A 27,736-nucleotide genomic window follows, 5' to 3' on the forward strand; every position below is an offset into this window, starting at 1 on the left:
AACTGAGCTTGGTGTCATTCTAGGGTCAGCAGTTGAATAGCAGCCCTGGTATATGTTGTTGTTGTTGTTGTTGTTGTTGTTGTTGTTGTTGTTGTTGTTGTTGTTGTTGTTTTTGAATAGTTGAAGTAGATACATCTGGTCCTATGTTTGCCCATAGATCCACTAACAACAACGTCAGCACAAACTAAGGCTCCAGGAAATGTGGCCTGGGATGAAAAGATCAATATCGGCATTCTCCAAAGTATGTCGTTGACCTTTCAGAGTAATATCATTTTACAAGACGCCAGCTTATTGCTTCTTGGTTTGCACGCCCATTGCTCAGCTCGTGTGGAAGAAAAGTACACGGGGGAAGATTCTAACGCTTCAATTTGGATGACGGATCCACACCCGTCAGTACCCTCTAAAGCTGTCAGACATTTTTTGGAGGGTAAGAAACGCAATGACATTTCTGAAGATGGCCAGTGAGAGATCAGAAGATAAACAACTATGTTCTGGTGATAAGATCAGTCGAATCTATAGGAACAAAAGTTATTACCTTGTCAAAAGTGATGGACAAGCTTCATAAGGGTGTAACAGTACGCTCCGGTGCATACTTCGGAATTGAGGCCAAGTAGATAATTCTACAATGAAAAATATCGTCCAAAATGTACCGTATTTTTCAGACTATAAAGCGCACTTAAAATCCTTTCATTTTCTCACAAATCGACAGTGCGCCTTCAATCCCGGTGCGCCTAATGTACGGAAACATTCTGGGCGCGCTTACCGACCTCGAAGCAATTTTAGTTGGCACATGGTGTAATGATAAGTGTGACCAGTAGATGGCAGTCACACACACGTGTAGACTGCAATATCCATCCATCCATCTTCAACCGCTTATCCGGAATCGGGTCGCGGGGACAACAGCTCCAGCAAAGACCCCCAGACTTCCCTCTCCAGAGCAACATTTGCGACTTCCTCCTGGGGAATTCCGAAGCGTTCCCAGGCCAGAGAGGAGATGTAATCCCCCCATCTGGTCCTTGGCCTGCCGCGGGGTCTCCTCCCAGTGGGACGTGCAACGAGGACCTCCCTAGGGAGACGCTCGTGAGGCATCCGCACGAGATGCCCGAACCACCTAAGCTGGCTCCTTTCCAAGCGAAGGAGCAGCGGCTCTACTCCGAGTCTCTCTCGGGTGACTGCACTTCTCACCCTATCTCTAAGGGAGATGCCAGCCACCCTTCTGAGGAAACTCATTTCGGCCGCTTGTAGCCGCGATCTTATTCTTTCGGTCATTACCCACACTTCATGACCATAGGTGAGAGTAGGAATGTAGATAGCTCGGTAGACCGAGAGCTTTGCCTTCTGGCTCAGCTCCCGTTTCGTCACAACAGTGCGGCAGAGAGACTGCAATACTGCCCCAGCTGCTCCGATTCTCCGGCTGATTTCCTTCTCCATCTTTCCCTCACTCGTGAACAAGACCCCGAGATACTTAAACTCCTCCACCTGGGACAGAGTCCTGTCCCCTACCCGGACTGTACAAACCATCGGTTTCCTGCTGAGAACCATGGCCTCAGATTTGGAGATGCTGATCCTCATTCCAGCCGCTGAACACTCGGCTGCGAACCGATCCAGTGAGAGCTGAAGGTCACGAACCGAAGGTGCCATCAGGACCACATCATCTGCAAACAGCAGTGATGCAACCTTTAGCCCCCCGAGACGTATACCCTCTCCGCCATGGCCACGACTCCGCCTAGAAATCCTGTCCATGAAAATCACAAACAGGATAGGTGACAGAGCGCAGCCCTGGCGGAGACCAACCCCCACTGGAAACGGATCCGACTTACATCCAAGCACCCGGACACAACTCTCGCTTTGGTTGTACAGAGATTGGATGGCCCTCAGCAGGGTTCCCCTCACTCCGTACTCCCTCAGCACCTCCCACAAGATCTCCCGAGGGACGCGGTCATACGCCTTCTCCAAATCCACAAAACACATGTAGACTGGATAGGCATACTCCCAGGCCCTCTCCAGGATTCCCGCAAGCGTAAAGAGTTGGTCAGTTGTTCCACGACCAGGACGGAATCCACATTGCTCCTCTTGAATCTGAGGTTCGACTATCGGCCGGACCCTCCTTTCCAGTACCTTGGCGTAAACTTTCCCAGGGAGGCTGAGTAGTGTGATACCCCTGTAATTAGCACACACCCTCTGGTCCCCCTTTTTGAAAAGGGGAACCACCACCCCAGTCTGCCACTCCCTCGGCACTGTCCCAGACTTCCACGCAATGTTGAAAAGGCGTATCAACCAAGACAGCCCATCAACACCCAGAGCCTTCAGCATTTCTGGACGGATCTCGTCAACCCCCGGAGCTTTGCCACCGTGGAGTTGTCTAACTACCTCAGTGACTTCACTCCGAGAGATCGACGTCGATCCCCCATCATCCTCAGGCCCTGCTCCTATCAGGGAGGGTGTGTCTGATGTAGTTGGGTTCAGGAGTTCCTCAAAGTGCTCTTTCCAACGCCCCACGACTTCCTCACTTGAAGTCAGCAAAGTCCCATCCTTGCCGTACACAGCTTGGATGGTTCCCTGCTTCCCCCTCCTGAGGTGCCGTATGGTCTTCCAGAACAGCTTTGGTGCCGCCCGATAGTCCTTCTCCATGGATTCCCCGAACTGCTCCCACACCCTCTGCTTAGCCTCGTCCACAGCCACGGCCGCTGCCCTTCGGGCCCGTCGGTACCTTGCAACTGCCTCCGGAGTCCCCTGGGATAACATACCCCGGTAGGACTCCTTCTTCAGTCGGACGGCTTCCCTGACCACCACTGTCCACCAGGGTGTTCGAGGGTTACCGCCCCTTGAGGCACCTAAGACCTTCTGGCCACAGCTCGCATCTGCAGCTTTAGCAATAGAGGCTTTGAACATTGCCCATTCCTGTTCAATGTCCCCAACCTCCACAGGGATGGCAGAGAAGTCCCGCCGGAGGTGGGAGTTGAAGTCCTTCCGGACAGAGGACTCCTCCAAACGTTCCCAGTTCACCCGCACTACACGCTTGGGTTTGCCAGGTCTGTCCAGAGGTTTCCCCCGCCATCTAACCCAACTCACCACCAGATGGTGATCAGTTGACAGTTCAGCCCCTCTCTTCACCCGAGTGTCCAAAACATACGGCCTCAGATCAGCTGATACGATTACAAAATCGATCATTGATCTTTGGCCTAGGGTGCTCTGGTACCAGGTACACCTATGAGCATCCTTATGCTTGAACATGGTGTTTGTTATCGCAAGTCCGTGACTAGCACAGAAGTCCAGTAACAATCCACCACTCAGGTTCAGATCAGGGAGACCGTTCCTCCCAATCACGCCAGTCCAAGTATCACTGTCATTGCCCACGTGCGCGTTGAAGTCCCCCAGCAAGACTATGGAATCCCCTACCGGCGCCCCATACAGGACCCCATGCAAGGTATCCAAGAAGGCTGAATACTCTGAACTCCTGTTTGGTGCGTATGCACAAACAACAGTCAGAGTTTTCCCCCCTCCAACCCTAAGGCGAAGGGAGGCGACCCTCTTGTCCACTGGGGTGAACTCCAACGTACAGGCACTCAGCCGGGGACTCGTGAGTATCCCCACACCCGCCTGTGCCCTCACACCCTGAGCAACTCCAGAAGTGAACAAGGTCCATCCCTTGTCCAGGAGTGTGGTTTCAGAGCCCTTGCTATGCGTAGAGGTAAGCCCCACCAGATCCAACCGGTAGCGCTCCACCTCTCGCACCAGCTCAGGCTCCTTCCCCACCAGCGTAGAGACGTTCCACGTCCCGAAAGTCAGCCTCTGCTGCCCCGAATTGGTCCGTCCGGAGCCTCCACTTTCACCGCCATCCACTTGGCAGCGCACCCGACCCCACTGGTTCCGACCGCGGGTGGTGGGCCCACGTGGCAGAGAAGATGGTGTGTCCACGTAGCTTCTTCGGGCTGTGCCCGCCGGGCTCCGTGGCAAGCCCGGCCACCAGGCGCTCGCTGACGAGCCCTACCTCCGGGCCTAGCTCCGGAGGAGGGCCCCGGGCTTCCTCCGGGCCGGGTAATGCATCCTCTTTTAGTATAGTTCATGGGGGGTATCGTAACCCTGATGGGGGGGGCATTCGGGTGCTACACCTTGCCCAAGGGTGACCCGGAACTATGTAAGGCAGGGGCGTTCAACTCCCTGAGGCTTAATACAAGCCCACATACCAGAGACTGCAATATGACTCAAGTAAACAACAACAGAATTTTATATGATCCATTGAAAATATAGAACATTACACACGGCGCTCAGAAATCTATCCAAAATGTTTTAGTACGACTTTGGTAAGCTATGAAGCCGCACCGCTTGATGGATTGTACTGGGCTTCAACTTAGGAGTATTATTATGGTGTGTGTATAAGGTAAGACATATTATCTGGCGTTTTTTTCGCAATATTATGCAAAAGCAACTTTTCTTACTTTCTGGTGCCTGCTGATCTGTATTTGGGATCTGCATAAGTCCTGAAAACTAATAAGCTTCTTCTTTTTCTCTATCTTCTTGTTATGTGACATTCATCCTCCGCTGTTGCCATTTCTAATATAAAGTAGTGTAAAGTTCTTACTTATATCTGTCAGTAAACTCGCCATGAAAGCGCTAAAACATACCGGTGTAGTGAGTTTACATTATTCACTTAAGGAACTTTAGTTATTAGAGAGTTCCGGTCGGACGGTTTTTCAAGGGACACATTTCGGGCGTTGTTGTTGCAATATTATGCAAAAGCAACTTTTCTTACTTTCTGGTGCCTGCTGATCTGTATTTGGGATCTGCATAAGTCCTGAAAACTAATAAGCTTCTTCTTTTTCCTCTATCTTCTTGTTATGTGACATTCATCCTCCGCTGTTGCCATTTCTAATATAAAGTAGTGTAAAGTTCTTACTTATATCTGTCAGTAAACTCGCCATGAAAGCGCTAAAACATACCGGTGTAGTGAGTTTACATTATTCACTTAAGGAACTTTAGTTATTAGAGAGTTCCGGCCGGACGGTTTTTCACGGGACACATTTCGGGCGTTGTTGTTGCACTAGACGGCCAAAATTAGTAGGACAAAACGGCGCTCGCCAAATACTCTCATCAGAGAATCATGTTTATATATACAGTAGGATTTCTAACAATTATGAAGGTTCATGTCATGTTTTCCTCCTACAGAAACCTTATTAAAACAAAAAAAAAAATTTCCCCTCATCTTCTTCCATTTTCACACATTTTCGAAAAAGCTCCAGGGAGCCACTAGGGCGGCGCTAAAGAGCTGCAGGTTTTGCCGACCCCCGTTTTAGTCCAACAAAATTTACTGTAATTTTAGTGGACTAGAATGTTGAGCAAAAGTAAATCAATTTAGAGTACTTAAATATGACTAAAACTAAAACAGATTTTCGTCAAAAAACGATGACTAAAACTACTTTGACTACTGCTGTAAACAAACTATGGTGAGTTCAAGGACCGCTGAAATTAGTAGGACAAAACGGTGCTCGCCAAATACTCATCAGTGAAGTATTTTTAATATAAACAGTGGGATTTCTAACAATTAAGAAGGTTTTTGTCATGCACTGACTAAATATGCCTGATTAGCACTCCAACAAGTCAATAACATCAACAAAGCTCACCATTGTGCATTCATGCACAGTATAAACGTTTGGTGGACAAAATGAGTCAAAGAGAGAGTGGCATAAAACTCGTCTTTCTGTGGCAGCGTCGGAGAAAGTTGTACATGTAAACAATCTACGGTGAGTTCAAGGACCGCCGAAATTAGTAGGACACAACGGTGCTCGCCAAATACTCATCTAAATAGAGATACAAAAACATGGGCAAAACTTTGGGAAAATGTTCACTGAAAAGCGAATCATAGAAAAAGTAGGTAGTCATGTAGATTGTAGTGTTGAAAGTGAGTACTTTGCACATGTGCGCTATCAATTGTACGGTGCGGACATTTTGGAAAGAGAAACATTTCATTGTAATAAAACGCCAGCTTTTTTACCTTCCATGACGTAGACCAAGGAACCCACATCGCCCTCCTTGATGATGCAGCTGTCCTTTCCGTACTCCACGGGGTACATGCAGTCCACGATCTCTTGGATCTGCGACAGCTCCAGGTTCTTCATGAAGTCGTTGTCCAGGATGGCCTCCTTGATCAGATCTTTAGACCTTGGAGACGAAAAGGGAGGAGCGGAATTAGACGTGGCCAGCGCGGACCTTGTAAATGTCAGCGGTCGTACGATGAGGGATCAAATAAGGTGCAAGAGTCGCCATGCGCAAATGTCAACGTAGGCCAAGTCCCCACAAACACAGATGTATTCAAATAGACCTTGCAAAACTCGGTCATCTAGAACAGCGGTCCCCAACCACCGGGCCGTGGCCCAGTACCAGTCCATGGATCGATTGGTACCGGGCCGCACAAGAATTAAAAAAAAAAGAAAAACATTATTTTTATTTATTTTTTTTAAATATGTTTAATTTTTTTAAATTAAATCCACATAAAAAACACAAGATACACTTACAATTAGTGCACCAAGCCAAAAAACCTCCCTCCCCCATTTACACTCATTCACACAAAAGGGTTGTTTCTTTCTGTTATTAATATTCTGCTTCCTACATTATATATCAATATATATCAATACAGTCTGCAAGGGCTATATAAATAAACATTGATTGATTGATTAAAAAGTAACATGTGATATTAACTCATTACATGCAAAGTGAAATATGCCAAGCCTTTATTTAATACAACTTTGATGATCATGCCTACAGTTAAAAAAAAACAAAAAACCTGTAAGCAATAAAAATCAATATTTTTTCAAAAGAAAATTTGAAATATATCATGTTATGAGCTTTTGTCATTATATTAGTTTCACCTTGTAAATCTAAACAAACCTTTCCATGGTATATTTTCTAGATCAGGGGTGGGCAATTAATTTTTACCGGGGGCCGCATGAGCAACCCGAGCACTGCTGGAGGGCCACTTCGACAATATTTCAATTACATTTTGCTCAATATTTTTTTTAATGTATACCGTAAGATAAATAATAATAATAATAATAATTAATAATAATAATGATACTTTCATTTAACCTAACTTAACTTTATACCAAAAGCACTGCTTTGGAAATCATTTGTACCCCTTTCAGAGATCACATTTAGTTCACCTTAAACATCCTCATGTTGCACAATGAAATGTAAGCATAGGATGAAGTGTGCATTCCTGTAACTTTCTCTAGTAACAGCATTCCATGATTAATATAAATAAATTAACATGAATAATAAATGACAGTAAAATAAGCACACGTATGACTGAGGAGTCATAGTGTAACTTTGTGTGGTGTTTGAGTTGTCCGACTTTTTGTGTGGCCATAAACGCACCAGTGGTTTAGTGGTATGCGTGTTGGTGACAGATGACAAGTTGCTTTTGGCCTGGTTTGTACGGCAGAAAATGACTAGTTTTTCGAGATAGGAGTGTTTTACTCATGTTTTTGGTGTGGTTATGGCCGAATATAAACAGTTTTGTTCAATAAAGTGATGGATATAATTCCTGGCCTCGAAGCATCTCGATAGACGTTACAATAATTGAACGGTGTTCAATTGAACGGTGTTGACGAACACCGTTAGGGTCGCTTGTTGTCACTGTTACTCAAAGTTGCATTGCAAAATTACACAGAATAAATGTGTTTATTTTGTTTAGAATTCAGATGGGATTTGATTTGGTGCGCGGCATATATTTGCTGCGCGCAGAGGACGCTTGAGCAGTGCGCAATTGCGCAGGCGCGCACCTTAGAGGGAACGTTGCTTGGCAGTCCATGTCTTGTTGAAAACACGCCATTCGTCATCAACTTTTCTCTTTTTAGCGTCGCGGGTGTAAACCGTGCATCACTTGTCGCTGTGCACCTTCACTCACAGGTTACACACAGACATACGCCCATAAATAACACTTTTCAAAATAAAAGCAGCACAGTTGTATTGCGCGCACGACATAGATGTTTTTTCAACTTTATTTTGTAATTTGTGATTGCCGCTGTTCACATTCACTCACAATCACGCACGCGCATACGTCCACACGGAAGTAATACAAATAAAGCTTTTCAAAACAAAAGCAGCATCGTTGTATTGCACACTCGACATAGATACTTTTTTAAATGTATTTTGTAATTTATGATTGTCCTCACGCGGGCCGGACAGGGACGCACAAAGGGCCAGATGTGGCCCGCGGGCCGCAGAATGCCCAAGTCTGGTCTAGGTAGATGACAACGATTCTTAAAAATGTTAGAAAATGTTACATTCTTGTGTAACTTCCACATCTTTTATTTTGTTAAATTCTACAGAATTTATTTTTTTAAATGTATTTTCCAAAGCTTTTGTTTCTATGCTATGTGCCTCTTAAGACCTCACTGTTGGCTTTGTGTGGTCATGTTAGCTCTCAACTCAACAAAATTGATGCTAATCCATCTTTTTGTGATATTTTTATCCCAAATAAGAATTGATAAGAAAACGGTTAAGCGAAATCAAAAGTGGAATCGGAACCCGAAAAATATTTTCAACAGCACACATAAAACAGAGCTACGGTAATTTCCATCTGGAGTCTCTAGGCAAGGTATTAAATGCTAACAATTAATAGCAATAAATTAAGGCATAACGTAATCGTATAAAAAAAAAAGTTAGCAGAGTGAATATATGCAATGCATGCTCACATAAATATTTGTAGGTATGCACTGCTGGAAAACAATTACACTGGGAAAATTAATTCCATTTATTTCTGGGTGTGTGAGCCACTTGAATGAATAAATGCTGCACCGCCAATAGATATCTTCTTTTTTCCCCTTTTATGAATAAATATCATTACTATGACCAACACTGCCAGAGCAGACCTGGAAAAAACAAACAAAATATAATATATATATATATATATATATATATATATATATATATATATATATATATATATATATATATATATATATATATATATATATATATATATATATATATATATATATATATATATATATATATATACATATATATATATATATATATATATATATATATATATATATATATATATATATATATATATATATATATATATATATATATATATATATATATATATATATATATATATATATATATATATATATATATATATATATATATATATATATATACATATATATATATATATATATATATATATATATATATATATATATATATATATATATATATATATATATATATATATATATATATATATATATATATATATATATATATATATATATATATATATATAAGATTTTTCATTTTTATTTTTTATATTTTGCTTGTTTTTTCCAGGTCTGCAATGGCAGTGTTGGTCATAGTAATGATATTTATTCATAAAAGGGGAAAAAAGAAGATATCTATTGGCGGTGCAGCATTTATTCATTCAAGTGGCTCACACACCCAGAAATATATATATATATATATATATATATATATATATATATATATATATATATATATATATATATATATATATATATATATATATATATATATATATATATATATATATATATATATATATATATATATATATATATATATATATATATATATATATATATATTTTTTTTTTTATATATATATATATATATATATATATATATATATATATATATATATATATATATATATATATATATTATATATATATATATATATATATATATATATATATATATATATATATATATATATATATATTTATTTATTTATTCATTTATTTATTTTATTTTATTTTTTTTAAATTATTTTATTTATTTATTTTAATTTTTATTTATTTATTTTTCTTTAATTTATTTATTTATTAATTTATTTATTTATTTTTTATTTTTTGCAAATATTAGCTCATTTGGAATTTGATGCCTGCAACATGTTTCCAAAAAAGCTGGCACAAGTGGCAAAAAAGACTGAGAAAGTTGAGGAATGCTCATCAAACACTTATTTGGAACATCCCACAGGTGAACAGGCTAATTGGGAACAGGTGGGTGCCATGATTGGGTATAAAAGCAGCTTCCATGAAATGCTCAGTCGTTCACAAACAAGGACGGGGTGAGGGTCACCACTTTGTCAACAAATGCCTGAGCAAATTGTTAAAGAACAACATTTCTCAACCAAGCTATTGCAAGGAATTTCGGGATTTTCACCGTCTACGCTCCGTAATATCATCAAAGGGTTCAGACAATCTGAAGAAATCACTGCATGTAAGCGGCAAGGCCAAAAACCAACATTGAATGCCCGTGACCTTCGATCCCTCAGGCGGTAAAAAGCGACATCGGTGTGTAAAGGATATCACCACATGGGCTCAGGAACACTTCAGAAACCCACTGTCAGTAACTACAGTTGGTCGCTACATCTGTAAGTGCAAGTTTAAACTCTACTATGCAAAGCAAAAGCCATTTATCAACAACACCCGGAAACGCCGCCGGCTTCGCTGGGGCTGAGATCATCTAAGATGGACTGATGCAAAGTGGAAAAGTGTTCTGTGGTCTGACGAGTCCACATTTCAAATTGTTTTTGGAAACTGTGGACGTCCTTGTTGCTGGATAGACGATGGATCCTTGGGAGAAGTGGAGGGTCGTGTGCCTGGCGATTCTTTCAGTTGAAGACGTTAAAGATTGGGAATCATGATAACAGGACATCTGCTTGGTGTATCGACCCGGTGGAAGAAGCTGGCAGCCGTTGAAGGTACCCTAAAGCTGCCACAAATGATTGATGGGCAGGGCAGAGCTTCAGGCACTTAGACTGCTGTGGTTTTGAATTAAATCGGATTACATCTCGGAGAAGCCATCCGCTCTGCAAGGCCAAATTATGATCAATTTGAGAGCCAGGGATGGAACTACAGTATACGATCTATTGGAATGCATCTGCTCGCCCTAACCGAAACAACAGACTGTGGATGCTTTTAAAAAATGTTTTTTTTAGATATATATGTGATAGTTCTAGCTCCGAACTATGGGACACCGACTGGGCTTTCTGCTCTGCCGCTCCCAGTCTGTGGAACGCGCTCCCTGACCACCTGAGGGCACCACAGACTGTGGATGCTTTTAAAAAATGTTTTTTTTTAGATATATGTGTGATAGTTCTAGCTCCAAACTATGGGACACCGACTGGGCTTTCTGCTCTGCCGCTCCCAGTCTGTGGAACGCGCTCCCTGACCACCTGAGGGCACCACAGACTGTGGATGCTTTTAAAAAATGTTTTTTTTTAGATATATGTGTGATAGTTCTAGCTCCGAACTATGGGACACCGACTGGGCTTTCTGCTCTGCCGCTCCCAGTCAGTGGAACGCGCTCTCCCTGACCACCTGAGGGCACCACAGACTGTGGATGCTTTTAAAAAATGTTTTTTTTTAGATATATGTGTGATAGTTCTAGCTCCGAACTATGGGACACCGACTGGGCTTTCTGCTCTGGCGCTCCCAGTCTGTGGAACGCGCTCCCTGACCACCTGAGGGCACCACAGACTGTGGATGCTTTTAAAAAATGTTTTTTTTTAGATATATGTGTGATAGTTCTAGCTCCGAACTATGGGACACCGACTGGGCTTTCTGCTCTGCCGCTCCCAGTCAGTGGGGGGGAGGGGGGGGCGTGGCCTGCGGACCTGCAGCGAAGCGAGGTGTGCCAGAGTGTTTATCTGATCACCTGTCGCTCTGTTAAAGGCAGCAGTCGGGAAGGAGAGAGAGAGTTGTTGACGGCGGAAGACGAGAACGAGCACGAACGAGAGTGAGAGCGAGATTCCAGAAATGACTGAAAAAGAACAAAAACAACACTTATTGCAAAATAAATCAATGTTCACAAAGATGAACGCGGCTACCATGTCCATCATTGGTGGTCCAAGGAACCCGGACGAGTGAGACCTCCACAGCCTTATAGTCCGAAAAATACGGTACTACTGCACAGATGCGCTCCCCATACATCCCAATCCCCATCACACACCCTCACCACTTCAAGAAGGAAATTACAATTCTGAGAAAGATAGGAATTGGATAAAAGAAAAAAAAATCCCCAAATTCTGAGACAAACGACTTTTCTTTCTGTTTTAGAGGAAAAGCACAAAAAATATATTCCATGTTATACTTAGTTAATTGTTCCCATGCTCTGAATTATTAATATTGCAATGTATTCAGTTATGGATTTTAGCCTCCTCACATCAGACCAAAATATTGCCGAATGGGTAACGGTGGACCAATTAAATTGTTCACATTGAATCAAATGCACTTACGTAATCATTCAGTGAGCCATTTAGCATGTTATGGACTCACTCTCGCTATGGTGAAGACAACGGAAATGCACACGACGCAGCCCCGAAGACGATCGATTTTGAAGTTATCGTGCCGTGATTTGGGGAGTAGATTTTTGGGGAGTAGATTTTTCTCCATGCGGCCTCCCCGATCTAAAATGAGTTTGACACCCCTGCTTAAGATAAAAGAAGGAAATTACAATTCTGAGAAAGATAGGAATTGGATAAAAGAAAATAAAATATCCCCAAATTCTGAAATGAACGACTTTTCTTTCTGTTTTAGAGGAAAGGCACAAAAAATATATTCCATGTTATACTTAGTTAATTGTTCCCATGCTCTGAATTATTAATATTACAATGTATACAGTTATGGATTTTAGCCTCCTCACATCAGACCAAAATATTGCCGAACAGGTAACTGTGGACCAATTAAATTGTTCACATTGAATCAAATGCACTTACATAATCTTTTAGTGAGCCATTTAGCATGTTATGGACTCACTCTCGCTATGGTGAAGACAACGAAAATGCACACGGCGCAGCCACAAATACGATCGATTTTTAAGTTATCGTGCCGTGATTTTGACCAGACCGGCCCACTTGGGAGTAGATTTGCCTTCATGCGGCCCCCCATCTAAAGTGAGTTTGACACCCCTGCTTTAGATAAAAGAAGGAAATTACAATTCTGAGAAAGATAGGAATTGGATAAAAGAAAGAAAAAATCCCCAAATTCTGAAATGAACGACTTTTCTTTCTGTTTTAGAGGAAAGGCACAAAAAATATATATTCCATGTTATACTTAGTTAATTGTTCCCGTGCTCTGAATATTACAATGTATACAGTTATGGATTTTAGCCTCCTCACGTCAGACCAAAATATTGCTGAACGGGTAACGGTGGACCAATTAAATTGTTCACATTGAATCAAATGCACTTACGTAATCATTCAGTGAGCCATTTAGCATGTTATGGACTCACTCTTGCTATGGTGGAAACAACGGAAATGCACACGACGCAGCCCCGAAGACGATCGATTTTGAAGTTATCGTGCCGTGATTTGGGGAGTAGATTTTTGTGGAGTAGATTTTTCTCCCTGCAGCCTCCCCGATCTAAAATGAGTTTGACACCCCTGCCGTATAGGATGAGATGAAATGACATTGGATGAGATGAAATGAGATACATCTGAGTCAGAGATATAAAATGAGATGTACTGTAGTGAAAACATTTTATTTCATCTCATCTACGTTTTCTTTTCTTCTCATCTCATTTCAGCCGACTATTTTTCTTTGTTATCCCATCTCGTCCCACTTGAGTGTTATCTCATTGCGTCTCATCCCACGTCCTCCACTGTCTCTTCACCTTATCTTCTCTCATCCAGTCTCACCTCACCGTATCAGCATCCATCCTCGTCCGGCGCCTCGCCTCAAATCTTGTCCGACATCTTACACGTTCCTCCCCCGCCGGGCGTTTGACACCGCCGCCCCCCCCTCCGGAGCGCCGCCGTCGTCATAATGCTGGCGGGTACGGAAAGGCTGAGACCGAAACTCCCTCGCGTGGGGATGCGTCTATTTTTACGGCCTCTTTTTTTAGTCAGCAGGGCGCGGACAGGATTTGATCATGACTTCATCTCCCTCGTTAAAAATGTGACGTTTCGCTGGCGCCGGTTTCTAAGTTCACCTGGGAAAATGCTGGAAATCAATGACTTCCTCCTGCCGTAATGCAGTGGAAACACACCTCATTAACCTCGTTACACTCGGGAGACTTCCCGCCTCGCCACGGCGTGTAATAGGTTTGGCCTCCGGGGGGCGACACCGAGCAGACTCCTATTAAAAAAAGCGCTCCCCTGTTTTGTGAGGATGATGTATTTGCACGAGCAATGTTTAGGGCAGAGCAAGTGGGGCTTTCCTTAAAAGGACAAAATATGCTCTTTTTTTTTTTAGGGCCGGGGGCCTCAAAGTAAGGCTCGTAGGGAGGGAAGGGACGAATGTGTAAGAAGCACTTTGTGAGCCAGATGGAGTGTCTGTGAATGAAAGAGAAAAATAGCACCACTCAGCCAAATAGCACCGGCAAACCCCAAATCAGGGAAGTTGTCACGTTGTGTAAATGGTAAATAAAAACAGAATACAATGATTTGCGAATCCTTTTCAACTTATATTCAGTTTTATCGTCAAACTCTTATTCGGAACATCCCACGGGTGAACAGGCTAATTGGGAACAGGTGGGTGCCATGATTGGGTGCAAAAGCAGCTTCCACGAAATGCTCAGTCGTTCGCAAACAAGGACGGGGCGAGGGTCACCACGTTGTGAACAAATAAGTGAGCGTGTTGACGAACAGTTTAAGAACGACATTTCTCAACCAGCTATTTGCAAGGAATTTAGGGATTTCACCATCTACGCTCCGTGATATCATCAAAAAGGCCAAAAAAAATTTTAAGTGTCAATAAATCAGAAATTTTTTATAAGTGTCAAAAAGTAGGGATTTTGTGTTAGTGTCAAAAAGTCAGAATTTTTTTTGTGAAAAAGTCGTGATTTTTTTAGTTGTCAAAAAGTGTCAATAAATCGGGATTTTTTTCTAAGTGTCAAAAAGTCAGACATTTTTTTGTCAAATAGTCAGGATTTTTTCCAAGTGTCAAAAAGTCTGGATTTTTTGGGTCAAAACGTCTGGATTATTTTGTCAAAAAATCTGGATTTTTTGGTCAAAACGTCTGTTTTTTTTTTAAGTGTTAAAAACTTGGGTTTTTTTTTAAGTGTCAAAAAGTCGGAAATTTTTTAGTCAAAAAGTCAGGATTTTTTTAAGTGTCAATAAATTTGGGATTTTTTTCTAATTGTCAAAAAATCAGAATTTTTTTCTGTGTCAAAAAATTGGGATTTTTTTTCGAAGTGTCAAAAAATTGGGATTTTTTTTCGAAGTGTCAAAAAATTTGGATTTTTTTTAAGTGTCAAAAAGTCGGAAATTTTTTACTCAAAAAGTCAGGATTTTTTTAAGTGTCAATGTATCGGGATTTTTTTCTAATTATCAAAAAATCTGGATTTTTTTGTTAGTGTCAAAAAGACAGGATTTTTTCTAAGTGTCAAAAAGTCTGTTTTTTTTTTAGTGTTAAAAACTTGGGATTTTTTTTAAGTTTCAAAAAATCAGAATGTTTTTTAAGTGTCAATAAATCAGGATTTTTTTCTAAGTGTCAAAAAGTCAGAAATGTTTTTGTGAAAAAGTCGGGATTTTTTTAGGTGTCAAAAAGTGTCAATAAATCGGATTTTTTCTAAGTGTCAAAAAGTCGGACATTTTTTTGTCAAATAGTCGGTTTTTTTTCCAAGTGTCAAAAAGTCTGGATTTTTTGGTCAAAACGTCTGGATTATTTTGTCAAAAAGTCTGGATTTATTGGTCAAAACGTCTGGATTTTTTTTATAGACTGCAAAGACAAGATATTTAACGTTCGAACTGGTAAACTTTGTTATTTTTTTGCAAATATTAGCCCATTTTGAATCTGATGCGTGCAACATGTTTCGAAAAAGCTGGCACGAGTGGCAAAAAAGACGGAGACAGCTGAGGAATGCTCGTCAAACTCTTATTCGGAACATCCCACGGGTGAACAGGCTAATTGGGAACAGGTGGGTGCCATGATTGGGTGCAAAAGCAGCTTCCACGAAATGCTCAATCGTTCGCAAACAAGGACGGGGCGAGGGTCACCACGTTGTGAACAAATGCGTGAGCGTACTGTCGAACAGTTTAAGAACGACATTTCTCAACCAGCTATTTGCAAGGAATTTAGGGATTTCACCATCTATGCTCCGTGATATCATCAAAAAGGTTCGGAGAATCTGGAGAAATCACTGCACGTAAGCCATGATATTACGCACCTTGGATCCCTCAGGCGGTACTGCATCAAAAAGCCACATCAGTGTGTAAAGGATATCACCACATGGGCTCAGGAACACTTCAGAAAACCACTGTCAGCAAATACAGTTTGTTGCTACATCTGTTAGTGCAAGTTAAAACTCTACTATGCAAAGCCAAAGCCATTTATCAACAACACCCAGAAACGCTGCCGGATTCGCTCATCTAAGATGGACTGATGCAAAGTGGAAAAGTGTTCTGTGGTCTGACGAGTCCACATTTCGAATTGTTTTTGAAACCGTGGATGTCGTGTCCTCACTATTATGTTAGATCCACTATGGACTGGACTCTCACTATTATGTTAGATCCACTATGGACTGGACTCTCACACTATTATGTTAGATCCACTATGGACTGCACTCTCTCACTATTATGTTAGATCCACTATGGACTGGACTCTCACACTATTATGTTACATCCACTATGGACTGGACTCTCACTATTATGTTAGATCCACTATGGACTGGACTCTCACTATTATGTTAGATCCACTATGGACTGGACTCTCACTATTATGTTAGATCCACTATGGACAGGACTCTAACACTATTATGTTAGATCCGCTATGGACTGGACTCTCACAATATTATGTTAGATCCACTATGGACTGGACTCTCACACTATTATGTTAGATCCACTATGGACTGGACTCTCACACTATTATGTTAGATCCACTATGGACTGGACTCTCACACTATTGTGTTAGATCCACTATGGACTGGACTTTCACTATTATGTTAGATCCACTATGGACTGGACTCTCAATATTATGTTAGATCCACTATGGACTGGACTCTCACTATTATGTTAGATCCACTATGGACTGGACTCTCACTATTATGTTAGATCCACTATGGACTGGACTCTCACAATATTATGTTAGATCCACTATGGACTGGACTCACACACTATTATGTTAGATCCACTATGGACTGGACTCTCACACTATTATGTTAGATCCACTATGGACTGGACTCTCACAATATTATGTTAGATCCACTATGGACTGGACTCTCACACTATTATGTTAGATCCACTATGGACTGGACTCTCACTATTATGTTAGATCCACTATGGACTGGACTCTCACTATTATGTTAGATCCACTATGGACTGGACTCTCACTATTATGTTAGATCCACTATGGACTGGACTCTCACTATTATGTTAGATCCACTATGGACTGGACTCTCACTATTATGTTAGATCCACTATGGACTGGACTCTCACACTATTATGTTAGATCCACTATGGACTGGACTTTCACTATTATGTTAGATCCACTATGGACTGGACTCTCAATATTATGTTAGATCCACTATGGACTGGACTCTCACTATTATGTTAGATCCACTATGGACTGGACTCTCACAATATTATGTTAGATCCACTATGGACTGGACTCACACACTATTATGTTAGATCCACTATGGACTGGACTCTCCCACTATTATGTTAGATCCACTATGGACTGGACTCTCACACTATTATGTTAGATCCACTATGGACTGGACTCTCACACTATTATGTTAGATCCACTATGGACTGGACTTTCACTATTATGTTAGATCCACTATGGACTGGACTCTCAATATTATGTTAGATCCACTATGGACTGGACTCTCACTATTATGTTAGATCCACTATGGACTGGACTCTCACAATATTATGTTAGATCCACTATGGACTGGACTCACACACTATTATGTTAGATCCACTATGGACTGGACTCACACACTATTATGTTAGATCCACTATGGACTGGACTCTCACACTATTATGTTAGATCCACTATGGACTGGACTCTCACACTATTATGTTAGATCCACTATGGACTGGACTTTCACTATTATGTTAGATCCACTATGGACTGGACTCACACACTATTATGTTAGATCCACTATGGACTGGACTCTCACACTATTATGTTAGATCCACTATGGACTGGACTCTCACACTATTATGTTAGATCCACTATGGACTGGACTTTCACTATTGTGTTAGATCCACTATGGACTGGACTCTCAATATTATGTTAGATCCACTATGGACTGGACTCTCACTATTATGTTAGATCCACTATGGACTGGACTCTCACAATATTATGTTAGATCCACTATGGACTGGACTTTCACTATTATGTTAGATCCACTATGGACTGGACTCTCAATATTATGTTAGATCCACTATGGACTGGACTCACACACTATTATGTTAGATCCACTATGGACTGGACTCTCACACTATTATGTTAGATCCACTATGGACTGGACTCTCACACTATTGTGTTAGATCCACTATGGACTGGACTTTCACTATTATGTTAGATCCACTATGGACTGGACTCTCAATATTATGTTAGATCCACTATGGACTGGACTCTCACTATTATGTTAGATCCACTATGGACTGGACTCTCACTATTATGTTAGATCCACTATGGACTGGACTCTCACAATATTATGTTAGATCCACTATGGACTGGACTCACACACTATTATGTTAGATCCACTATGGACTGGACTCTCACACTATTATGTTAGATCCACTATGGACTGGACTCTCACAATATTATGTTAGATCCACTATGGACTGGACTCTCACACTATTATGTTAGATCCACTATGGACTGGACTCTCACTATTATGTTAGATCCATTATGGACTGGACTCTCACACTATTATGTTAGATCCACTATGGACTGGACTCTCACACTATTATGTTAGATCCACTATGGACTGGACTCTCACTATTATGTTAGATCCACTATGGACTGGACTCTCACAATATTATGTTAGATCCACTATGGACTGGACTCTCACACTATTATGTTAGATCCACTATGGACTGGACTCTCACACTATTATGTTAGATCCACTATGGACTGGACTCCCACATCTGCGGTCTCTTCAAAGGTTTCTCATTGTCCTATTGGGTTGAGTTTTTCCTTGCCCTGATGTGGGATCTGAGCCGAGGATGTCGTTGTGTTTTGTGCAGCCCTTTGAGACACTCGTGATTTAGGGCTATATAAGTAAACATTGATTGATTGATTAGAAGATGCAGAGAAAGGTCAACAACCTAGTCGGAACAGACAGCGGCAGAGTTACTATGAGGAACACAAAGGAAAATAGTGTGTCACATCTTCTAATTATTGAAGGGTGCCACTACAACGCTGGCAGTGGCACTTATTTAATAGTCCTTGACCTAAAAACGCAGGTAAAAGCCCCGCCAAAATAAACTCAGAAGTGGTTTTAGTTTTGTTTTGTTTTATGTGCAAACCCCAATCAGCCTGTGGACGTCACCCACATACGACTGAAGGCAATTCCATGTTGCTTAGTATGTGTTTTGGTGGCATTTTCATCCTCCAATCATGCACTCTGTACTTCTCCCTACGTCCGTTTTAAAAAGTCATACATTTTACTTTTTGAAACCGATACCGATAATTTCCGATATTACATTATAGAGCATATATCGGCCGATAATATCGGCAGCCTGATAATATCGGACATCTCTAGTGAAAACCACTTTGCCACCTCTGTCATATAGGAAACTGGTGCTTCAGTTCACTAACTTTTGGGAGAAAACGACAAAAAAAAAACATTTAGGATGAGCAGAATAATTCATCAGGTGTCTGATGAAGATAAATCTAAGCCACTAAAAGCCTCGGTGGCACCTTCATAAATGGAGAAAGGCACACACACACACACACACACACACACACACACACACACACGCACACACACACACACACACACACACACACACACACATACTGGTTATCATTTGGAATGGGGACTAAGTTTTGGATCATGACTTGTGGGGACCACCCTTTCTGCAGGTTGTGGAGGCATTTAAAAAAAGTAATGTGCTGATCATTCTTACTGTGGACCCTGGGGGACAAGAGTTAATATGGTTCATGGGGACCAAATTTAAATAATTTTGCATAATTCACACAAATTTGTACGTGACTATTTAGGATTTTTTCTAAGTGTCAAAAATGTGGGATTTTTTTTTAAGTGTCAAAAAGTCGGAAATTTTTTTGTCAAAAAGTCAGGATTTTTTTAAGTGTCAATAAATCGGGATTTTTTTCTAATTGTCAAAAAATCGGGATTTTTTTCGAAGTGTCAAAAAATCGGGATTTTTTTTCGAAGTGTCAAAAAAATTTGATTTTTTTTTAAGTGTCAAAAAGTCGGAAATTTTTTAGTCAAAAAGTCAGGATTTTTTTAAGTGTCAAAATATCAGGATTTTTTTCTAAACGTCAAAAAACCTGGATTTTTTGTAAGTGTCAAAAAGTCTGTTAATATTTTTTTAAGTGTTAAAAACTTGGGGGTTTTTTAAGTGTCAAAAAGTCGGAAATTTTTTTAAGTGTCAACAAATCAGGATTTTTTTATAAGTGTCAAAAAGTAGGGATTTTGTGTTAGTGTCAAAAAGTCAGAAATTTTTTTGTGAAAAAGTCGGGATTTTTTTAGGTGTCAAAAAGTGTCAATAAATCGGGATTTTTTCTAAGTGTCAAAAAGTCGGACATTTTTTTGTCAAATAGTCTGGATTTTTTCCAAGTGTCAAAAAGTCTGGATTTTTTGGTCAAAACGTCTGGATTATTTTGTCATAAAGTCTGGATTTTTTGGTCAAAACGTCTGGATTATTTTGTCAAAAAGTCTGGATTTTTTTGTAAGTGTCAAAAAATCTGGATTTTTTTAAGTGTCAAAAAATCGGGATTGAAAAGGTCCAAAATGTCACATTTATTTACTACAAATAATGCATCTTTGTTCATTCTAAATTTGCCAGAAAAAAGTCGGACATTTTTTTGGTCAAAAAGTCTGGATTTTTTTAAGTGTCAAAAAGTCTGACATTTTTTTGTCAAATAGTCCGGATTTTTTCCAAGTGTCAAAAAATCAGGATTTTTTGGTCAAAACGTCTGGATTATTTTGTCAAAAAATCTCGATTTTTTCTAAATTTCAAAAAATCTGGAATTTTTTCTAAGTGTCAAAAAATCTGGATTTTTTCTAAGTGTCAAAAAAGTCTGTTTTTTTTTAAGTGTTAAAAACTTGGGATTTTTTTTAAGTGTCAAAAAGTCGGAATTTTTTTAAAGTGTCAATAAATCAGGATTTTTTTCTAAGTGTCAAAAAGTAGGGATTTTGTGTAAGTGTCAAAAAGTCAGAAATTTTTTTGTGAAAAAGTCAGGATTTTTTTAGGTGTCAAAAAGTGTCAATAAATCGGGATTTTTTCTAAGTGTCAAAAAATCGGACATTTTTTTGTCAAAGAGTCGGGATTTTTCCCAAGTGTCAAAAAGTCGGGATTTTTTTGTTCAAAACGTCTTGATTATTCTGTCAAAAAGTCTGGATTTTTTCTAAGTGTCAAAAAATCTGGATTTTTTCTAAATGTCAAAAAATCTGGATTTTTTCTAAGTGTCAAAAAATCTGGAATTTTTTAAGTGTCAAAAAATCAGGATTGAAAAGGTCCAAAATGTCACATTTATTTACTACAAATAATGCATCTTTGTTCATTCTAAATTTGCCAGAAAAAAAGTCGGACATTTTTTGGTCAAAAAATCTGGATTTTTTTTAAGTGTCAATAAATTGGGATTTTTTCCTAAGTGTCAAAAAGTCGGACATTTTTTTGTCAAATAGTCGGGATTTTTTCCAAGTGTCAAAAAATCGGGATTTTTTGGTCAAAACGTCTGGATTATTTTGTCCAAATCTGGATTTTTTCTAAGTGTCAAAAAATCTGGAATTTTTTCTAAACGTCAAAAAACCTGGATTTTTTGTAAGTGTCAAAAAGTCTGGGTTTTTTTTAAGTGTTAAAAACTTGGGATTTTTTTTAAGTGTCAAAAAGTCAGAATTTTTTTAAGTGTCAATAACTCAGGATTTTTTTTCTAAGTGTCAAAAATGAGGGATTTTGTGTATGTGTCTAAAAGTCTGAATTTTTTTTGTGAAAAAGTCAGGATTTTTCAAGTGTCAAAAAGTGTCAATAAATCTGGATTTTTTCTAAGTGTCAAAAAATCGGACATCTTTTTGTCAAATAGTCGGGATTTTTTCCAAGTGTCAAAAAGTCTGGAATTTTTGGTCAAAACGTCTGGATTATTTTGTCAAAAAGTCTGGATTTTTTCTAAATGTCAAAAAGTCTGGATTTTTTCTAAGAGTCAAAAAATCGGGATTGAAAAGGTCCAAAATGTCACATTTATTTACTACAAATAATGCATCTTTGTTCATTCTAAATTTGCCAGAAAAAAAGTCGGACATTTTTTGGTAAAAAAATCTGGATTTTTTTAAGTGTCAATAAATCGGGATTTTTTTCTAAGTGTCAAAAAGTCGGACATTTTTTTATCAAATAGTCCGTATTTTTTCCAAGTGTCAAAAAGTCTGGATTTTTTGGTCAAAACGTCTGGATTATTGTGTCAAAAAGTCAGAATTTTTTTGTGAAAAAGTCGGGATTTTTTTTAGGTGTCAAAAAGTGTCAATAAATCGGGATTTTTTCTAAGTGTCAAAAAGTCGGACATTTTTTTGTCAAATTGTCTGGATTTTTTCCAAGTGTCAACAAGTCTGGATATTTTGGTCAAAACGTCTGGATTATTTTGTCAAAAAGTCTGGATTTTTTTGTAATTGACAAAAAATCTGGATTTTTTTAAGTGTCATAAAATCGGGATTGAAAAGGTCCAAAATGTCACATTTATTTACTACAAATAATGCATCTTTGTTCATTCTAAATTTGCCAGAAAAAATGTCGGACATTTTTTGGTCAAAAAATCTGGATTTTTTTTAAGTGTCAATAAATCGTGATTTTTTTCTAAGTGTCAAAAAATCAGACATTTTTTTGTCAAATAGTCGGGATTTTTTCCAAGTGTCAAAAAATCTGGATTTTTTCGTCGAAACGTCTGGATTATTTTGTCCAAAAATCTGGATTTTTTTCTAAACGTCAAAAAACCTGGATTTTTTTTAAGTGTCAAAAAGTCTGGGTTTTTTTTAAGAGTTAAAAACTTGGGATTTTTTTTAAGTGTCAAAAAACCTGGATTTTGTTAAGTGTCAAAAATTCGGGATTGAAAAGGTCCAAAATGTCACATTTATTTACTACAAATAATGCATCTTTGTTCATTCTAAATTTGCCAGAAAAAAAGTCGGACATTTTTTGGTCAAAAAATCTGGATTTTTTTAAGTGTCAATAAATTGGGATTTTTTTCTAAGTGTCGAAAAGTCGGACATTTTTTTGTCAAATAGTCGGGATTTTTTCCAAGTGTCAAAAAGTCTGGATTTTTTGGACAAAACGTCTGGATTATTTTGTCAAAAAGTCTGGAATTTTTTGTAAATGTCAAAAAAATCAGGATTTTTTTAAGTGTCAAAAAATCGGGATTGAAAAGGTCCAAAAAATGTCACATTTATTTACTACAAATAATGCATCTTTGTTCATTCTAAATTTGCCAGAAAAAAAGTCGGACATTTTTTGGTCAAAAAATCGGGATTTTTTTTAAGTGTCAATAAATCGGGATTTTTTTCTAAGTGTCAAAAAATCGGGATTTTTTTATCAAAACGTCTGGATCATTTTGTCAAAAAATCTGGATTTTTTTCTAAGTGTCAAAAAATCTGGATTTTTTCTAAGTGTCAAAAATGTTTGTTTTTTTTCTAAATGTCAATCTCTGTATTGATGAAGTAATGTGCTGATCATACTTACTGGGGACCCTGGGGGAAAAGAGTTAATATGGTTCATGGGGACCAAATTTAAATAATTTTGCATAATTCACACAAATTTGTACGTGACTACTGAGGATTTTTTCTAAGTGTCAAAAAATCTGACATTTTTTTGTCAAATAGTCGGGATTTTTTCCAAGTGTCAAAAAGTCTGGATTTTTTGGTCAAAACGTCTGGATTATTTCGTCAAAAAGTCTGGATTTTTTTCTAAATGTGAAAAAATCTGGATTTTTTCTATATGTCAAAAAGTCTGGATTTTTTCTAAATGTCAAAAAATCAGGATTTTTTTTAAGGGTCAAAAAAATCGGGATTGAAAAGGTCCAAAATGTCACATTTATTTACTACAAATAATGCATCTTTGTTCATTCTAAATTTGCCAGAAAAAAAGTCGGACATTTTTTGGTCAAAAAAATCTGGATTTTTTTAAGTGTCAATAAATCGGGATTTTTTCTAAGTGTCAAAATGTTGGAAATTTTTGTGTCAAATAGTCAGGATTTTTTCCAAGTGTCAAAAAATCGGGATTTTTTGGTCAAAACGTCTGGATTATTTTGTCAAAAAATCTGGATTTTTTTCTAAGTGTCAAAAAATCTGGATTTTTTTTTCTAAGTGTCAAAAAGTCTGGATTTTTTCTAAGTGTCAAAAAATTCAGCTTTTTTTCTAAGTGTCAATCTCTGTATTGATGAAGTAATGTGCTGATCATACTTACTGGGGACCCTGGGGGAAAAAGAGTTAATATGGTTCATGGGGGACCAAATTTAAATAATTTTGCATAATTCACACAAATTTGTACGTGACTACTGAGGACCATTTAAAAAAAAAAAAAAAAGTTCAAATTAAATATGACATGATCCTCAGAATCATTTAAAAAGGTTTTCCTTTAGGGGACCTGGTTTTTTCTCCCCATACCGTCAGAGATCCCCTAAAGGTGTAAACAGAGCGATGTCCCCATTAAGTAAGCATTGCCAGAACACACACACACACACACACACACACACACACACACACACACACACACACACACACACACGTAGAAAAAAAGGTTTTAGTGCGTGAATGATTATTGTAATGAAATGTTCATTCCTGCGACTTGTCCTTATCTCCACTTCCAAGCCTGGTGTCCAATGAGCTCTCATTTATTCATGCAAGTATGGCAAAGAGATGCAAAAAGAGCCAAGATAAACATGAGAACAGACTTGTAAAAATGACCTTTTTGGGGCTTAATGAAATTCTTCCAGCTTTGTTTGTTTGCTGCCCCTGCAGTGACATTAATACCTCATCATCTCACATCTCTTCTCTCCAATATTAGTCTGCTGTGGTCGTGAGCACCGAAGAAGAGAACAATTCTATTTTGGGACTCTTTTTTGACAGTTTTCTCCACTTTTTCTGAAATGCACATATCGCATGAAGCTCTGCAAGGATCGGTCTCTTAGCAACAGCCATGCTATCAAATGCATTTGCTGGCTTAAAAGTAAACAAGCATCCAACTTTAAGCGTCCACTCTCACGTGTACTTTCAACAATAAAAGCATGGCCTTCCTGTCTACGTCCCTGCTCTTGTTCAGGGTTTATGAGACAAATGTTTAGGTTTCAGCTGGTGCGACGTAGACCTGCACGGCATACTGCAAAACCACAAAAGCAGTGAAGTTGGCACGTTGTGTAAATGGTCATTAAAAACAGAATGCAATGATTTGCAAATCCTTTTTAACTTATATTCAATTGAATAGACTGCAAAGACAAGATTTTTGATGTTCCAACTGAGAAACTTAATTTTGTTTTGTGCAAATTACCATTAACTTGGAATTTAATGGCAGCAACACATTGCAAAAAAGTTGTCACAGGGGCATGTTCACCACTGTGTTACATGGCCTTTCCTTTTAACAACACTCAGTAAAGGTTTGGGAACTGAGGAGACACATTTTTTAAGCTTTTCAGGTGGAATTCTTTCCCATTCTTGCTTGATGTACAGCTTAAGTTGTTCAACAGTCCGGGGGTCTCCCTTCTGCTATTTTAGCCTTCATAATGCGCCACACATTGTTAATTGCAGACAGGTCTGGACTACAGGCAGGCCAGTCTAGTACCCGCACTCTTTTACTATGAAGCCACGCTGTTGTAACACGTGGCTTGCCATTGTCTTGCTGAAATAAGCAGGGGCGTCCATGATAATGTTGCTTTGATGGCAACATATGTTGCTCCAAAAACTGTATGTACCTTTCAGCATTAATGGTGCCTTCACAGATGTGTAAGTTACCCATGTCTTGGGCACTAATACACCCCCATACCATCACACGTGCTGGCTTTTACACTTTGCGCCTAGAACAGTCCGTATGGTTCTTTTCCTCTTTGGTCCGGAGGACACGACGTCCACAGTTTCCAAAAACTATTTGAAATGTGGACTCGTCAGACCACATAATACTTTTCCACTTTGCATCAGTCCATCTTAGATGAGCTCGGGCCCAGCGAAGCCGGCGGCGTTTCTGGGTGTTGTTGATAAATGGCTTTGGCTTTGCATAGGAGAGTTTTAACTTGCAATTACAGATGTAGCGACCAATTGTAGTTACAGACAGTGGGTTTCTGAAGTGTTCCTGAGCCCATGTGGTGATATCCTTTGCACACTGATGTGGCCTGTTGATGCAGTACAGCCTGAGGGATGGAAGGTCACGGGTTTAGCTGCTTACCTGCAGTGATTTCTCCAGATTGCCTGAACCCTTTGATGATATTACGGAGCGTAGATGGTGAAATCCCTAAATTCCTTGCAAATAGCTGGTTGAGAAATGTTGTTCTTAAACTGTTCAACAATTTGCTCAGGCATTTGTTGACAAAGTGGTGACCCTCGCCCCATCCTTGTTTGTGAATGACTGAGCATTTCATGGAAGCTGCTTTTATACCCAATCATGGCACCCACCCGTTCCCAATTTGCCTGTTCACCTGTGGGATGTTCCAAATAAGTGTTTGATGAGCATTCCTCAACTTTATCAGTCTTTTTTTTGGAAACATGTGTCAGGAATGAAATTCCAAATGAGCTAATATTTGCAATAAAAAATAAAGTTTTCCAGTTTGAACGTTAAGTATCTTGTCTTTGCAGTCGATGCAATTGAATATAAGTTGAAAAGGATTTGCAAATCATTGTATTCTGTTTTTATTTACCATTTACACAACATGCCAACTTCACTGGTTTTGGGTGTTGTACTTAGGTGTGTCTAATATTCTGCCTCTCTGCTGTCCCTTTAGATCAGGGGTCACCAACGCGGTGCCCGCGGGCACCAGGTAGCCCGTAAGGACCAGATGAGTAGCCCGCTGGCCTGTTCTAAAAATAGCTCAAATAGCAGCACTTACCAGTGAGCTGCATCTATTTTTTATTTTTATTTTTATTTACTAGCAAGCTGGTTTCGCTTTGCCCAACATTTTTAATTCTAAGAGAGACAAAACTCAAATACAATTTGAAAATCCAAGAAAATATTTTAAAGACTTGGTCTTCACTTGTTTAAATAAATTCTTTCTTTTTTTTTACTTTGCTTCTTATAACTTTCAGAAAGACAATTTTAGAGAAAAAATACAACCTTAGAAATGATTTTAGGATTTTTAAACACATATACCTTTTTACCTTTTAAATTCCTTCCTTTTCTTTCCTGGCCATTTAAATCAATGTTCAAGTATTTTTTTAATTTTTTTATTGTAAAGAATAATAAATACATTTTAATTTAATTCTTCAATTTAGCTTCTGTTTTTTCGACGAAGAATATTTGTGAAATATTTCTTCAAACTTATTATGATTAATATTCAAAAAAATTATTCTGGCAAATCTAGAAAATCTGTAGAATCAAATTTAAATCTTATTTCAAAGTCTTTTGAATTTATTTTAAAATGTTTGTTCTGGAA

General features: G+C 39.0%; 1 protein-coding gene across 2 annotated transcripts in view; it reads right to left on the bottom strand.

Annotated features, from left to right (window-relative positions):
- The window catches only part of LOC133657056 (cGMP-dependent protein kinase 1), a 634,377-nt gene that overhangs the window by 575,854 nt on the left and 30,787 nt on the right, over positions 1-27,736 (bottom strand). For both annotated transcript variants that reach the window (XM_062057944.1, XM_062057943.1), the window contains exon 2: positions 5,993-6,159. In XM_062057944.1, the coding sequence (XP_061913928.1) occupies positions 5,993-6,159 (167 nt within the window). The remainder of the gene's footprint in view (positions 1-5,992; positions 6,160-27,736) is intronic.

This window comes from Entelurus aequoreus, linkage group LG09 (assembly GCF_033978785.1).
Source record: "Entelurus aequoreus isolate RoL-2023_Sb linkage group LG09, RoL_Eaeq_v1.1, whole genome shotgun sequence".
NCBI classification, from domain to species: Eukaryota; Metazoa; Chordata; class Actinopteri; order Syngnathiformes; family Syngnathidae; genus Entelurus; species Entelurus aequoreus.